General features: G+C 36.1%; 1 protein-coding gene across 22 annotated transcripts in view; it reads right to left on the bottom strand.

Moving 5' to 3' along the window:
• Positions 1-17,052, bottom strand: part of LOC106949528 (calcium-activated potassium channel subunit alpha-1-like) — a 96,496-nt gene that overhangs the window by 34,910 nt on the left and 44,534 nt on the right. For 18 of the 22 annotated variants that reach the window (XM_015035813.1, XM_015035820.1, XM_015035817.1 and 15 more), the window contains exons 4-9: positions 13,279-13,372; positions 12,941-13,052; positions 7,540-7,615; positions 6,803-6,878; positions 6,039-6,209; positions 3,940-4,031 (exon numbers count right to left, since the gene is read on the bottom strand). In XM_015035813.1, the coding sequence (XP_014891299.1) occupies positions 3,940-4,031; positions 6,039-6,209; positions 6,803-6,878; positions 7,540-7,615; positions 12,941-13,052; positions 13,279-13,372 (621 nt within the window). Of the gene's footprint in view, positions 1-3,762; positions 3,855-3,939; positions 4,032-6,038; positions 6,210-6,802; positions 6,879-7,539; positions 7,616-7,712; positions 9,944-12,940; positions 13,053-13,278; positions 13,373-17,052 lie in introns of those variants that run through there. The other 4 variants (XM_015035815.1, XM_015035837.1, XM_015035834.1 and 1 more) reach the window with 3 other exon arrangements.

The raw sequence follows: 17,052 nt of genomic DNA, 5'->3' as shown, positions 1-17,052 counted from the left end.
AAAAAAAAAAAAAAAAAAAAAAAAAAAATTTTTGGGGGGGGGGGGGGGGGGGGGTTATTTTGAAATGAAAGGGCTGTGATGAAAAATTTGAAATCTATGCTAGTGTGAACTGTTACAAGAAAGGATGTTTGATGTTCTCATGATGAGGGAGGGTTATAAACGAAAAGGTCAAAGGGCACCGTGGCTTTCAGCGTCAGATTATAACGGATCAGTTTTCCTCAGATGGAGATTATAAAATCAGCACATGGTTTATCTCTGTTCCCACTTCCCACAGTCTCTATGCATAAAGAACCCAGATTAGTCTTAGTTTTGCCCTCATTCATATTTGTCTTTATTAATAGTTAATTCAGATGTTTGTCTAGATAAAGGTTGCATTTCTGCCTCAGCTCTTGTATGGAGAATTAAAAGACTTTAAAAGGCCAGAGACACCAGAATCCCAGTGTGTTTTTCACTTTTGTTAAGGAAAACAGAAAAACAGTAGAGGAGGACATAAAGACGACAGAGGAGAAGCACAGAATAACTGACAAGCACAGACACATTACCTGTAAGTATCTATTAATAATTTAAAGTTAAAAGTATGTCTCATTAGAAATTAATAACAACAATAAAGCTTGTGACTTGGATTAACAAACCAAAGTCACAAACCATTCACAAAAAACAACTGCAAGGCCTTGAAAACGTTTTCCTGCTTGTGGAACTTTTAAATTTTTGTCCCATTAGAGTCACAAACTTTAGCCTCCAGGACCAGCTAATCTGTATTTATAGTAAATTAAGAGAATGAAATTAAGAGTCATCTACTACGGGTAAAAAATACCAAGGCATTTTATGGCCCTTCAGCTCAGCGTTGCTTTGTTAACGATGGCGATGATGAAATTGTGAAATTAATGGCTCTTCTTTCATGACGATACAGAGAAAATGATGAAAAAAAAAAGGCTCCTTAAAGACTAAAACATGATGGGAAATTCAGATGTCCTCAAGTCGCCCACATGAAAAAAATGTCAAGCTGATAATTCTGTATGGGGATCTGAAATATGCTGCTTTTATTTTAAAACAAACAAACAAACAAAAAAAACACTTTTATTCTATAGGTAAGGTCTTTTGTCTGTTATGCAAGTAGCTCTTTGTGATCCTCCAGTAGTGCATTGTGCCTTTGGAAGCAGGCTCTGCACTAATAAACAGAGAGAAACGTGAGTTACTCTAAAAAAAAAAAAAAGAAAAAGAAAAGGAAAGAGATGTACAGAATGTCAACTAAATATGCAATGAAACACACACAAGTTATTTTTGATAATTGTTTTAGTAAAACATAACTATGCAGCCTGGTCTGATGTTGCCAGTAGAAGACATACATGAATAAATACTTTGAAAAAAAAAAAAAGAGTTGCTGGTTTGGCAACAGTTGTTGTGAATTTTGCGATATTTTAGGAAAAATAGCAGACCATGCCAGATTTGTAATCTTTATAAAGACCAGTCAAAAATAAAAATAAGAACTCTGACCTATCATTTCCTAATTCTTTTTTTTAAAGACAGATCTTTCATTGTTGTCTCCAGAATACTACCATGACATTAACTCAATCAGAGATGTGATATGGCACCGTTTTTCCAGAATTAAATGTGAAGTTATAAGAAGTAAGTGTAGCATGCAGCTTGTCAGAAAAAGTGAAAAAATAGCAAAGCTTTCTTCATTTAATTATCTTAATAAAACAGAGAGAGATTGAATATGGAGTTTTATATGTTGCCTGACCTAACAATAATCATTACTTTCTAACGGAAACATGCATATCAATCCTCTCATTCAACTTTTGGCAGGAAAGCAAAACCAGAACACAAAATTTTCCAGCATGTCAACGGATTATTTTTTTTAAATCAAGTTTTTATTTAATGCTGAGGGTGTAGGTCAGACTGAAGATAAAGGCCAAGAAAAGGCAAAGCATGGAGAATAAACAAGCAGAGCAGGACAGAGCCAGAGTTTTAAGCTCAGACAAACAGCACATTTAAAAAGAAGCATGAGGGAATTGATGACATAAAGGAGAAATGGGAGGATTCTGGTACTTTTCTTAGAAGCTGTTAAAGCAGAGCTCTAACATTGGCTTTTTTATTTTTATTTTGTCACATTACAACAGCAAACTTCAAAGGATTTTACCTTTATTTTACGTGACAGATCACCACAAAAAGAAGTGTACTATTGTGAAGGAACGCATCGGGTTTTTCAAGAAGGTCAGGGAAGCTGGTAGTCGGTAGAAAGACGAATCCTGGAACAGCCACCTTATATGAGCCACAATGGAACGACTTGGACCAAAGCATGTTCATATTTTCAAATGGCCCAGTTAAAGTACCAACCTAAACCAAATTGGAGAATCTAAAAACTTCTGTTGACATGATCTCAGTCCAATCTGACTGAATCTGACCTATTTTGAAAGGAACAATTAGAAAAAAAAAAAATTTAAACTCTGGATATGCACAGCTGGTAGATTCCTGAAGTTGAAATAGGACAAAATTTTAAAAACTTTAAGGAGTAAGAGTGCCTTTTGGAGCGCACTGTTTTATCACATGATGGGTACTTGTAAATCTATATTATGATGATCATAATGTCAATAGTTATTTAGGTATGTGTATATAAAGAGAATTGATATATATTCATATATTTATTTGGTGTGAGGGGAAGATGACCAACAAAATGAAACAGTGAATGAATGACTGTAATACATGTGCATCAACCATGAAAACATTGACTTCAACAACAAAACATGTTTGATTTTCTCATGTATGTTGAATAAAACTGTGATACATTCATCTGCTTAGTAGATTTAGTAACTTCAGCTATTAATTAAATTGGTTATGCTGTAGTATTTAGTTTTGTCTTTAAATGTTTACTATTCTATCTCCTTGTACCAACAGCAGAAGAGTTAGTACATTTAAAATGGTCCACATAAGGCATAAAGCAAAGATGGTTATTTAACTCTCTATTTCTGAACTCGGAGGCCATAATACATAAAATAATGATAGAATATAATAACGGCAGTTTATTTTTAAGCTTGTATTTCTTTCTGATTATCATTAGGGCATAAAAGACAGTTTTAAAAAAAGCAGGTGAACAAATATACCGTTTCTGAAAAGTTTATATCAACTCTGTACAGGCATACATTTTCGGTCCTTTCTACTACAACAAATGAATAATCACAGTGTACAAACAGTGAGAAAATTCTACACATGCATAAATTAAGCATGGCAAAAATATATATACCTGCACTGAAAGACAACTTCCTTATCAAGGCATTTTGTCGAATTTTTTTGCTTGAAAAAGCTTTATTTTCTTCTAATGAAGGAAAATTCTTATATACAAGCAAAATTAATTCATATTTGATTTAATGTGAGTCATATTTCCAAAAGGAAATGTTTCCATGCTTTGCAATAACTGTAGTTTTCAAAAAGAAAAAAAAAAAACCCTTAGAAAACGAGGTTAAAACTCCTTGTTAAGATTGTAGTTTCTTTACAGTGTAGGCAGGCATTATCAGATGAACAGTAACAAAGACAAAACGTACAAAAAAAAAAAGCTGAAGCAATGCAATCAATACATCAATCATGGCCAAGTTCTTCAGTCACGGTGTGACTTGTGTTAAATTATTTAGGTCTCAAATCACTGTTTTGTATTCCACATAAAAGTGAGCATCTCCTTCTTTTGAGAAGGCTACTCAAGTCACACAAAATCACACCATAGCAAGTTTTTATTCTTAAAGATTTTTCTTTTTTATTTGTTTGACTTACTTTCTGCCTCTGGTCGAGTTATAACTCCCTCCATATTTCTTCCGATTAAGGATGAGAGCAGCAATTTCTGGCACGTAGCGAGCAAACATGGCCTACATGCATGAAAAAGAAAAAGAAAAGGGCATGCAGAGAAGGCTCTACCACGGCGGAGGCAGTAGAGCCTCCTTGAATACTTACTTTCTCCCATTAACAGCACTATAGGAACCACCATATTTCTTGCGGTTTCCTATTAACTCTATGATTTCAGGGACGTAGCTTGCAAACATGGCCTAAGGAGAGGATAGAAGACAGAAGAAGAAACTAAAAACGACAAGCATAGAAGAGGAGGTCCTATTTTCTCTGCAAGATGATAAATTTGAAATAGAAACGCAGCCACGTAAGCAGAGATATTACTACTATCTGTTAACAGGTAAGAAGATTCTCTTTAGGGGAAATGTAAGCTGAATGTAACTTGAAGTCATTTCACAATTACATTCCAATTGTTTAAAAAGTATGAAGATGAAAAAGGACACTAAAAGGTTCATATTTACAGATACCGGAAGAATAAACGTGAAAAAATGACAGCAGGTGAGAGATATGCCGATCTGCGGTAGAAAAATGAAAGTGATGAAAATCAAGAAAAAGCCTTATGTGCCATGTTTTGTCCAACAAACACGTGTTGGGCAGATTTAAACACCACAACTTAAAGGATGGCAAACATTAACGCTGCACTACTGCACACACCAATTCCTTAAATATCTTTGCACCTAACATGAAACAAACATAAGAGAAAACACTAATTTCAATCTTCTCATTTTTGTAAACAAGCTTGGTATACTACAATGTAGCGCTGGCGTTTGACTTTTAGTGTCCAATTTAGGTCTTAACAACCTGTCACTGTTTGTCTCAGTAGCTTCACTGGCTGTCTTCATTATATGTTGCCGTTTACTTTAGCTGCTTATTTCCACCATTATTTTTGCATTAGCTCTTCATCTTAGCTGTCTGGCATTAGCTTTTTTAAAATTCTGGGAAAAAGTTGTTTTTAATGTACTTGAATTGAAATGTCAAGTACATTAGCTGTGATAATTTTCCCCCTGAAATATTAGCAATAGCTAACTGTCAACATTAGCTCTTTCCATTTGCTCTTAGCATTAGCTGTTTACACCCGATTTTTCACTTCCTGTACGTCCTCTCCTTTAGCCTCAAGTTAACCTCAGTAACTTAACTGGTAACAATAGTTTTAGAAACCCACATAAATTAACACAATGCTTTCTTCTAAGCGCTGACAGCCTTTTATTTGTCACTGTCTACAAATAATTAGCCAGGTATTGTATGCAGGTCGGCAAGTTTAAAACGTATATATTTTGCCAACAACTCATTAATTTGAATTTAGTTTTTCCTTAACTGCTTACTGAATTTATGTACTAGTGTTATGCAAGGAGTTAAGATGGCTAGAAGAACCTATGCAGAGTGAGAGTCTGTAATGTTGCAGCATCCATAAATCTGTGCTTTAGTAAATCATACCCAAATATTTCACTGTGTTTGTTGAATGGGGAAAGGAAGGGTGGTACCATCTGAAACCGTAGCACTCTTATAATTATTAATAAACCAAACCTATTAGATATCTCAGACCCACAGTAACGAACAAGTACAGTTAGGCCCAAAATAATTTATACCCTTGGCAAATTAAGATTCAAAGTAATTTTCTTAATTTTAGTACGTTTCTTCTGATTGGAAGTGGTGGAAACATTTTTGCGGTGGCCCAACCAAAGTCTGGACTTAAATCCAATAGAGAATATGTGTGAAGAACTAAAGATTAGACTGATGGAAAGAAGGTATTACAAACTCAGAGACTTATAGCTTGTAGCCAAAGATAAATCGTCAAAATACCAATCTCAACACGCAAACAGGCAGCCATTTTCAACATCTTCAGTCTTTTCACACTGTTGTATTATTTTTCCAGAGATTCTTGCCTCATTTTACTATCAGAAACAAAGTTCACGGAGAAATAAAAAAAAAAAAAAAACAGTTAAATCTAAATCTGCCAGGAGTATAAAAAAAAAATTGGGGCTTAACTGTACCAAAACAAAATTCACACCCTTGTACATTTTGTAGTATTGTGTATGATTCATACATTACTTGCAGTGCAACATATGTGGGTGAAGTAGTGAACAAAATACATCATAAATAGAAGTCGAATGGTGTACTGAGGCCCAGGATTTAACACCTTGCAAGGTGAGATATCTGGGTAAAAAGATTATTTTAAAGCAAGAATAAGTAACAAGAGAGATTTTTACCAAACCACCAAGGATAAAGAAGACCATAAACAAGCGACCAAGGGTGGTTTTTGCATAAACGTCTCCATAGCCAACAGTCGACATCGTAACCATGAGTAGGTAGACACATTCCCAGTAGGAAAGTGTTTGGGAATTTTGGAAGTTTTCCCAAGGATCCCCTGAGTTTTCCACCTGGAAGAGAGGTTGAGATTTACAGAACCACGAAAATGGAAAATAATCCAAAGTATGTTATGCTGATTGCACAAATATGTTTACCTCATGTAAATTGTGAAATCATCAGACTGTTGAACTTTATAAGAGGTTATTTTTTCATTATTTTGTTTACCCTTAATGTAAAATGGGGCGATAGAATTAATGTAAATACATACAACTAACTGAGGGCAAAAAAAAAAAAAAGTACAGCACAGTGCCGGACTGCTATATGCAATCTTTGTAACATGCTTTGCCTTCAGGTGTATCTCAGTAAATTAGGAAATCATCAAAGTTATTTAGTAATTCAATTCAAAAACATGAAACTGATGTCTATATAAGTAATATTTAAATTTTCCCAAAAAAACCTAACTTTGGTTTTTATTAGGCCATAAACATCCAAATTAACAAAAGTGCACATTTGAAAATTACTGCCATGTGAATGTATATGAATGAATCTATAAAATAAACACATTTTCTTTTTGAATTGATTTACTTTTTTCAAGAATATGTTATTATTTTCATGATATTCTAATTTACTGAGATGTACCTGTAAATAGATGCCAATAACTTACCAAATGAATGAAGCCTGCTGCAGTTAGCCATGTGCTTATGAAGATTGAACACAAGTTCACCAACTTAATGGAGTTGCTGTTTTTAATTGCACACACAAACACAAGCAAGAAAGACAATAATATATTAAAGCAACTGTCATTTTTGTTTTACTCACTGGATGTCACTTTTAACAGAAATCTAAAAGTAAGATCCTCAGATCCATCAGAAGTATTCATCAGCTGTTGAAGCAGTTATTTACAGTGTATTGCACAACATATATGAGGAACACCTCATGAATAAACACCTTACATAAATAATTATTTTGCCAATAAAAGCGATTCATGGAATTCTAAGCAGAAAATATCAATGCTGTGCATGAGTGATGAATAAAGTGGACACCTCTATGGATAATATATGTATATTGCAGATCTTATTGTAAAAACATGTCCTTGCACAAACCGTGTCCACATCTTTGTGTGTTACTTTCATCTGAGTCAATGACTAAGAAGATTATTCTGAAGGATTTTGTTATGCTATAATCTTCCTGACATGACATCTGTGCATAAAGCTCTAATTCTGAGCAGCAAAAGCAAAAACAGAAATCTGGTTTATTTCAAGCCACTTGGTTCAGGAATTATTCTTTAAGGTTCCCGTTAATCAATTAAAAGTACATTTTACATTCACTTTACAGCAGCTGAGTTTAACATTGCTGACTGAGGACATCAAGAAAAATAAGAGCGAACATCGAGACTCTTACCTTGTCTTTAGAATATTCAAAAACTGTAAAATTTCTGAGAACTGTATCAACCTTAAGGCTCTTAAAAACCTCAAACCTGTGAGAAAAGACAAAGAAAATGTTCAGGACTCGTAAAAATTAAATCAGAAGCAACAACAGCATTTAATCGTGGCTCGACTTTGACAACATCATACCTTTCATACTTTCATCCATATTTACCAGCTTTAGCGGATTCATAATGATGAAAAATAAAAGCCAAAGCAGCAAGCAACTCTAAGCACTTAGTCTATTAAAAGCCATTCAGAAAAATCTAGTTAAAGACAAAGCATAAAAAGAAGCTCATCATCAACCCAAAGCATTCTCCCGTTAATTCCAGGAGCCTCTTGCTGGGTCGGCATCTATCCTACACGAGCATCGCTCCTGCTAGGCAAAACTGTGAACGTGGAGGAGATGAAAACCTGGATTAGAGTAAAGACAGGTGGATTCTGTCAAGCCAAAGTGAATCGGTAAACAGTGGTGACGTCAAATCCTAAATTTGAGGGTATTTATAGAAGAAGGAGAGAAAAAAAAGAAAAAAAAAAAACAGGATTGGTGACTGTTGCCAAGAGTTCAAGGACGACATAACCAATGAAACCAGCTGTGCCAAAACCAGCCTGAGCTTGAATCCCGTGTGAAATGAGCAGATTTTTTTTATTTTTTATAAAGAAAGCATTTTAGTAACAGCGTTAGAAAGGTTCCTAAATTAATTATAAGGTGATTATTATTTAAAGCAAGAATTGGGAAATGATTAATCAATTATTTTTTTACTATTTCAATAGAAAACATCAAGGACAGATTTCTGCCTCAAGAATCAACTAATCACTTAAACTTGTTTGAACAGCATGAAGTAGGCAAGAATATCTCAAAGAGCAAAACATCATCCCCCAATCTAGAAAAATACAAGAATAGATCTCCATCACAAAATGACTAAAAAAAACAAAGAGTTTAAAGTGACCTAGTCAAAGTCCAAAGTAAAATCCAATTGAGATGCTTTGGGGGGACCTTAAGTAGTACATTGGTACATTTTTAAATGTACAATTTTAGAACAATTTTTTTTTGTGCTTCTTAATTAATCATCAGCCATGAAGCGAAATAAACAATGAAAACAGCCAAAACTGCCACATTTGAGGGAAATCAAGTGCATTTTTATCTCCATTGGCATTAACTGAACCGAATATTTCCCACCTCAAGTTATGCGAATGTTAACAAAACCAAAAAAAGGAGCAATAATAAACCATTTTCATAGCGTGAACTCTTGTTCTCCTTTACCGAAGCTCTACAGGAAGCGTTTGCCAGGCTGGCAGCATTTTATGTCACCAAATCCTGAACCTGCGCCAGCTGACACAACGGATGTGCCAATCCTCCACTTCCTCTCCGTGGTCTTACCCCAGTAAGAAATCAAGTGGAAGCATCCACCGAGACTGAAGCAGAAGCTGTCCTGGTCCTCCTTGTCGGGGACCAACCCGTGGCCCATCCTGACCCTGTAGCCCTTCTGGAAGAGCTCTCCAGTTGATTTCTTGCGTCTGGTTGTGTTTTCGACCGCCTTGGAGTACGTGTCCCCATCGGGGCCCCTGTACACTAGTATCTTTGTTGGAATCATGTCTAGAAACTACTGCAACAGGCTTCCAGCTTCAATGAAACAAAACAAGAAGAAAAAAAACCCTCCACTTTTTCCCTCTTCTGAATCAGGCTCATCGGGTAAAATCAAGTAGAAATATTACCCTCTCCGACAACCAAAATCAGCTGTTTCTTTTGAAGACGCATTGTGCTCTGATTTCTCTCAGACCTTTGCAGCATTCTCATGACGATTCAGTGCAAGCTTAAAGCAAGCCCTTTTCCCATCAGGATATTAGAGTGTAAGCTCCTTTAGGATTCATCCTGGGAAAGGAAGAGGCCAGACTGCATTCATGCCCATCAGTTGCTTTTACAATATAACCCGCATCTCATCTCAGTGGCTCCACAACTGCTGCTCATGAACAAAAGTTCATTCTCTAATCTTGGACGAGAACAGCTTGTATCTTTGTTGCACACGATCATTCAGCAAAGCCGTACATGGGAACACTGAGAAGTTGTGGTCAAACTAGTGTGTGTGTGTGTGTGTGTGTGTGCGTGTGTGTGTGTGTGTGTTTATGTCATAGATTCCCAAATAATCCCTCAATTAATCGCAGCCGATGTATTAACTGTAATTTGAGTTGACGCTGAAACTAAATGCGTAACATGTGAGATGTCAACACAAATGGAGAAAATACAGCAGCTGATAGATGTTGCTCCGTCTGTCATTCAGTGTCATGGCAGAAAAAAACTCTACATAGAAGATTAATCCTTACAGTGCATGTCAGAGTGGGGGGTTACACACACACACACACACACACAAAAAAAAAAAAAAAGATCATTTCACTAGATTTGGAGAGGTTTTTTTTTTTTTTGAGGAAAAAATAACAACTTCACATATTTGAGTAGAATACAAATAAATAATCTATTCCGGAATGTTCTTTCCTCCTTTTTCAAGCAGTTGCACAATCCATCAAAAATAAACAGTGAAACGTTTAAAGGACCGTTTCACAAATATTTGTCAAAATGGAGATAGCAGATTGGACATTTTGCTATCTGATTAATAAATGAAAAAAAAAAAAAATGTTGATCTCATATCTACATGGTTTAGTTTGAATTAATCCTTAACTAAACATATGATCATTTTTACATCATGCAAAAGTATTCGTACGTTTCAAACCTTTGCGGATTTTGTCGCATTTTAACCACAGACATAAGTGTGTTTAAAATACAAAAAAAATATGCACAAAGAATATAAACTAAAAACCTTTGATAAATAGAAATGTGGTGTGCATTTCTATTTAAGTCAAAAAATGTCAAGCTTGGTTTGATCAGAGGCGTCTCTGAAAAGGATTTCTCTCTCTCCTACCACTAAGTTTTAATTAGATTCAAATTCAGACTTTGCCTATTGCATTCTAACATGAATATGTTTTCATCGAATCCATCTCATTTCAAGTCTGGCTGTATGTTTACGGTCACCTCCGACCTCGAGCTCCAGTGTTTTGCAGGTTTTCTCCTTGATTTTTTTCCGTATTAAGCTGTATTTATCTCCCCATAATTTCTGACCAGGTTCCTTCATCCTGCTTAGAAACTGCATGATGCTACCTCTATAACGTTTGGCCAAGGTTGGGGTCATCGGGATGATGTATATTACTTTTGTACCATACATGTGGGCCAAAAATTCAATTTTGGTCTCATGTGACCGGAGTACCTTCTTCAGCCGAGATTAAATCATACACAGGTTTCAATAGCTGCAACGGTGAATCTAATCTCCCCAGTGAGAAATAAATTTCCTGCATGTCCGTCAAGAGGCAGGTGGTCGCTACTTATCATTTATTTGACTTATGAAGGCAAATGACTGAACTCAATTTTATTTTGGAAGCATCGGAGTAAAAGGGACTAAATACAAATGCCACCAGATGAGCAAAGAGTTTTTATTTTCTTTTGTGTTTTTTTATTTGCTTTGTCAGTTACATTATAACTTATTACTTTGTATTGGTGCTCAACTAAAAAATTCAAGGTGCAAGAACATTTTTGCAAGGCACAACATTAATCTTATAAAGCATTAACCAGCATCTTTGGTCTAATTACCTTAAGATTCAGTTTTAAGACAAAGGAATCATTTATGTTGGTGAAAGCTTAATAATAAAAGCAGCTTGTGTTTTTAGTTTTTGTCTCTGAAGGGAACAAAATCTGTTGGAATATTAAAATCATATCCCGAGAAGTTAATACTTCACCGTATTATTTTCATTGTCAGAGATTATAGCAGTACTCGTACGTTCTGCCCTCCAGATCAGAATCCAAACACTGGACGGAAAATGCCGACTGCATCGATGCCTGATACTGCTTTCACAAAATAACAGATGCTGTTTAAAATGCCACATTTCTCCATGTATGTATGTATGTCACACACAGCTGAGCATGTTAATGAAAGAGTATTTGCAAATACTGAGAGAGAATTTGTGTCAAACTGTTGTGACAGCAGGATGGGCAGATTGGAGGACTGGGTGAGCAGCATGTGCGGAACATACAGACTTTGGATGAGGAGAGAGAAAATCCTGAGCTGCTAATGACCTCGTCACCTGCTTGACCCCGTTTTCACATAAATTCAAGCAGCAATCGAGCATTTTTTTTTTTTTCCCTCCCCGGTTCGGGACAAACGGCGAATATGTCGACACAGTTTAAATACTGCGCATTGAGTCATGCAAGATTGAAAAGGACAACAAAAAAAGAACACCACCTACACAAATGGTAGCAACAATGACACAACAGAGACGCAACAACAATGCAGCTGTGCTGCCCAAGCAGTTTGAAGTAGGAACTTGAGAAAAAGAAGCCAAGATCATTAGGACTCAAATTCTCAGAGGAATGTTTATTATTATTATTATTATTATTATTATTATTATTATTATTATTATTGTGGTTGTTGTTGCCTCAGACTGTCTTATGTTGGTTTAACACATAAGAACTAGTTTGAAACTTAATGTGAAGATGTACTAGATGTACAAATACTATTTGCAAGGTGCTGTGCTCCTGTTCCGGAACAGTGGGAAGAGCATAGACGTGCATCAACAATATATTTTAGAAGTATAATTTCACACAAGCTTCCTTCAAGAAAAGCTAAATCCAACTTGCCCTGGTTGCTCCAATACACAGAATTTACAGCATGTTGCACAAAGCAATGACTTCCTCTGAAGGTAATCTGTGACATCCTAAACGGCCAGCAAAATCCAGAATGTCCACTAGATGGCAGCATTAGTCAAGAACAGGTCCTGCTTTCACACCTCGAGTTACAATACATTGGCTCATTGGGACATAACAGAAGAAAATTGCACACTTTCACGTTTCAGCCCATCTGTGTCTACATATCTAAAGCCAGGGATACTTGCTACTAAAAAAAAAAATAATAATAATAAAAATTCTGTTAACGATGCAAAAAATAAATAAATAAGTTACCTTTTGTAATCCTGTAATTTCTCAAAGACCTCTCTGACTGATGAGCTTCACACATTTAGTAGATTGACTTCTATTCTAAGCGTCATGCCACCAAACAAAGCCTCGTCATTCCATTCATTTTGTTCTTTTCAAACGACAAATTAATTAGAGTGTTTTTGCAGGTATTGCTTGAAATCCCTGGTGGACTTGAAGGGGACCCAAATGCAGCCTGATGGTGCTTGATAGCCAGTGGTAAAGACAAGGAATCAGCCAAAATAAGCATTATTCAATGAACATACATTAGCGCACACTCTTGTAAGAAATACAAAATCTGATTCATACAGAAAGCAAAAAACTTTCCGTCATCAAAGAGTTTAAGCTTTTCTGCTTTCCTTACCCAGCCAGCTCCTGTTCAGGTACACCGACACAAACACCGGAGGAACTGTGAAGAAGTCCACCACCGAGTTCACCTCCAGCCAGAACCAGAGCTTGTCATTGGCAGCAATAAACTGTGAAAATAAAGAGAAAGTATGAGAGCATAAATTTTGAGATGAAATTTCATAATTCGGTTGAAAAATAAGAACGTTGCACACAATTTATACATTTATACATTTTAAGCATATATTTCTGTCGATTTTCTGAGAAGTTTGAAAATGACAAAATATTTTTCACTCGTTAACTGTACAAGAACACGCAACCAGATATTTTAAGCTTCTCAGTCAGACTTTTACTTACACGCAGGCCGAAGTATAGCAAGAAGAACACGTTGAATGCCATGTCGATCTGCAAGGTGAAGTCTTTGTAGAAGTTCTGGCAGGACTCAATGGGACTGTGAGACAAAGGGGGGGGAAAAAGTAATTTTATTTCCTTGATAAAATTCTGACAGATCAAAAATTGCAACATGTTTGTAAAATAAAGCATAAAACAGATGCATTCTTCTTTTCCTGAAAATGTTTTTTTTTTAGGACTTCCAACAGAAGAGAAACACAAGTGTTAAAAAAAAAAGATGCATTAATTTGGTATTTCCTTGTTTTAATCTGTTGAGAAATTGCATGCATTCATTGTAACACAAGCAAGAACTGGTCGATATACCTCGTTAACCCTTAAATAACTGCAAAAAAAAAAATCTCCAAGGAATTCCTTGTATTCCTGATACTGATCGTTCTCAAATGGAAAAAATGGTGCTGCTTTCCTCTCAGTCTTGCATTACACATCCTATGCACACAGCAGGATGGAAATGCAGGGCCAAAAGCAGTAGTTTAAGGGTTAATAATGCATGCAGGAGTCATGTTTTCATCTATGAGATCAGGCAGCCATAGCAAGTGCTAGCAATGTAGTGAAGTCTCACCCTCAAAAAGCTTGTATCTGGCACGAAGAATTCAAATAAAGAGACATAATTAACCAAGCAGAATGAGTAAGTAATTGGTTAGTGTGATTGTGTTTTAATATTCACAACCTGAAAGTTAGAAATATATTTTTTTAAACGCATCACTCACAGCTGAGATAGAAAGGCTCATTGAATAAGACAGTGGCAGTGATAAAAAGGATTAACTTACTATTTATTCAAATAAAAACACAATGAAGCAATTATTAATTAGAAGAATGATGGTTAGTTATGTTAAAAATGTAATGAAAGGCCTCTAAAAGCAAGCGTTTGAGTTGGTCTGGGCTTTTGTGAGTCTAGATTGTTTGTTTTTACGTTTTGCTGTTTTTCTAAAACCAGAATGGAAAAAAAAAATAGATTGAGTTAAAATTAAACTGCTGGTCAGAGCGGGGAAAATTTTTAGAGATGGTAACAAAAACCAATCCCAATGATGAACAAATGTTATTACAGTTTACTTGACAGCTACACATACAGTAATATAAATGTTTTATGTGAAAGATGTTGCGAACCATATTTCGCTAAAACGATCTAAACACAGAACGGTCACGTTGCTGTAAAACTTTACAGTTTCACAGTTGGTAGCATTTATATTTTCCAAAGCAGTGGAAATATCAACAATAACGACCGTTGGAGTTGGGATGCGACCTGGGAAGGTTTCAGGCTTGCCAGAGACCAGACACATCGCTGGTTTTCCACCTCCACTCACAATGTCCACCAGTGCACACCAACAGCTGCAATCTCCCACTGTGCTAATGCCTCCTGGATTATAGCACATTGTTTTTGTTATGTAAAAAAAAAAAAAAATCAAATAAAAATAGACTCACTCTGATGAAACACTGTCTTTATGGAGTTCCTAAAGCAGGATTAAGTACCTAGGGATTAGTTTTGAACCGAGCTGATGCAGAGCAGTGGCATTGGGTTGATATTCTGCTGCTGAACGGAGGTCGGCGACGTTGCCTCACATGTCATCCAGAATTTAATCAAGGTGGGAAAACCCTGTTAGATGGTATATTACATATGCAGCTTCATTACAATTGTGGATATGTCTAATTTTGTTGCCATCTCAAGTTCTAAAAATGGAGAGATAGTAAAATAAAATCTCTTAGAGCAACTTTCCCAAAATAATAAGCTGATATCTCACGATTAATTAATGTTTTTTCGACCCGCTGAACTGGTGTTGTGCCATTCTGCAAATGCAAAAAACAAAAAAAAACATTTTTGTGACTAAGGTTATTATTAAGGTCATTATTAGCTGCACAGATTCTGTCTGTCAGATTTAAAATGTTGTGGTATGACACTTCATCTCCACTCAACTTTCTTCCATAGATAAAAATTCACTTCCAATTGGCTGAGCAGGTTTGTTGTGACGTCTCCTCTCCTCGAGCCTCTGGCTGCTGGGAAGCTGTACTGAATTTTAGAAAAGCACAAAATTCAGAAGAAAGTTTTTTTTTTTATTTTATTTTACTTTTTTTTTTATGTTTTTGGTCACAAGGTCGGATTTACGCCTGCGCCCTGCAGCAGTGCAAAATGTTTGTGTTGCGTCTGATGCTACGCTAAGTTATTCTACAAGCGTCTGATCCGATTCTGAACCTAAAACAGAAAGTAGCTCTTTGTTCTGAAAGAGATTCTTATGTCATTGGTAGTTGTAGAACCATATGTCTGCATAAAACCAACTCCACTCTGAAATAAAAACGGTGAACAGATGTTGGACCACAGTAAGGCACCTTTCACTATTCTGTTTCTGATGGTCTTGTATAAAAAGTACCTCAGGATCTACTTTGTTTTTCCTTCATCCTCTTAATGTGACTTATAAATATAACAACAAAGGAACACTAATATCTATAAAAGTAAAAAGACAGAGGCAAAACCCCTTTCTGCCACTCCAAATAGTCCCTCATTCACAGTAATGACACTTCAGCCTTGCAAATCCCTTTTATTGCAGGGTGACAGAGCGTACCATGGAGACAGACCTGCAGAGCAGCATAATTGAGTTCCAGGCCGAGTTGGGAACAGAATCAATCCCAATATGGATCGGAACGTCCTCTTGCTCACAGAAGCACTTTTCTCACACGCCCACTTCATGTTCCTCTGATCATTCCAGTCTCGGATCAGTCCAGTCTCAGATCAAAGACCTTCGCTGCCTCCTAATTACTCCAGATTTGACTTGTTTGTTTTTAACCTTTACCTAAATTTGCAGAAGGCATAAATGTTGGATCTTCACCGTGTGATAACGTGGCCTTTGGCAAACTTTCATCTCCCTCACAGACAACAAGTGGGTCAATTGCACTGCATACAGTGTTGTTTATTTGTGGTTGGAAAAAAAAATAAAACAGATTTTTGGACTTAGGTCTATATCACTATAAATTATCAAATTAGAACTTTGAAATACATTTTTTTTAGTGTGGGCTGGTTAAACAACATGCAGTGTAAATGAATTTTAAAACTTAGATTTGGGTGCACAAGTTGTAAATTTCTTGGATGTATTCTCTAATTCACACACTGTCAACTTGGTGTACGCAGACTTAATACATTTATTCTCCCCCTAAAATTGGGTTAATTGCTTCTTAGCAAGTTCCTCCTCAACCACATGCTCTTTGCCATCAACAAGCTTTAAAGTGGATGAACTATGCTTAAAGCCAGGTCTGTTTCAGACAACTACCTGGTTTTAATTCCCACCAGAATTAAGCCAGAATCTTGTTCTGCAAAAGGAAATGCTGTGGGTTCCCAACAACTAAGTGGGAATATATGTTGTAGAATCCCTGAACCCTGGAGAAAAAAAATAAATAAATAAAAAATTGAATTTGTCTTTATTAGCCCTAATTTGTGCCCATGATGAAGTTAACTTCTCACTGGCACCGTTTATATGATATTTAGGTGAAAGAACTGGGCTCATGTTATTCTACCGACCATGTTTTAAATTCTGCTCCGAATCTCCTCTAAGTGGGTCTGCTGTGTTTATCTCCTTCTGTGTCTCCTCCCATCAGGTCAGGCTGCCCGTCATAAAACAGCCACAGTAACCTCACAGGACTAATTATCAGGAGGACCAGGACTAAATCCGTTACAGTTGGCTGGCACGTCAAAACAATTTTAAAAAAAGCAACAAAAAAAAAAAAAAAAAAAAAAAA

Source organism: Poecilia latipinna, unplaced genomic scaffold (genome assembly GCF_001443285.1).
Source record: "Poecilia latipinna isolate Pla-1442-1.1 unplaced genomic scaffold, P_latipinna-1.0 Scaffold349, whole genome shotgun sequence".
Lineage (NCBI taxonomy): Eukaryota > Metazoa > Chordata > Actinopteri > Cyprinodontiformes > Poeciliidae > Poecilia > Poecilia latipinna.
The sequence above is the reverse complement of the archived record's forward strand: the minus strand, read 5'-3'. Positions and strand labels throughout refer to the sequence as shown.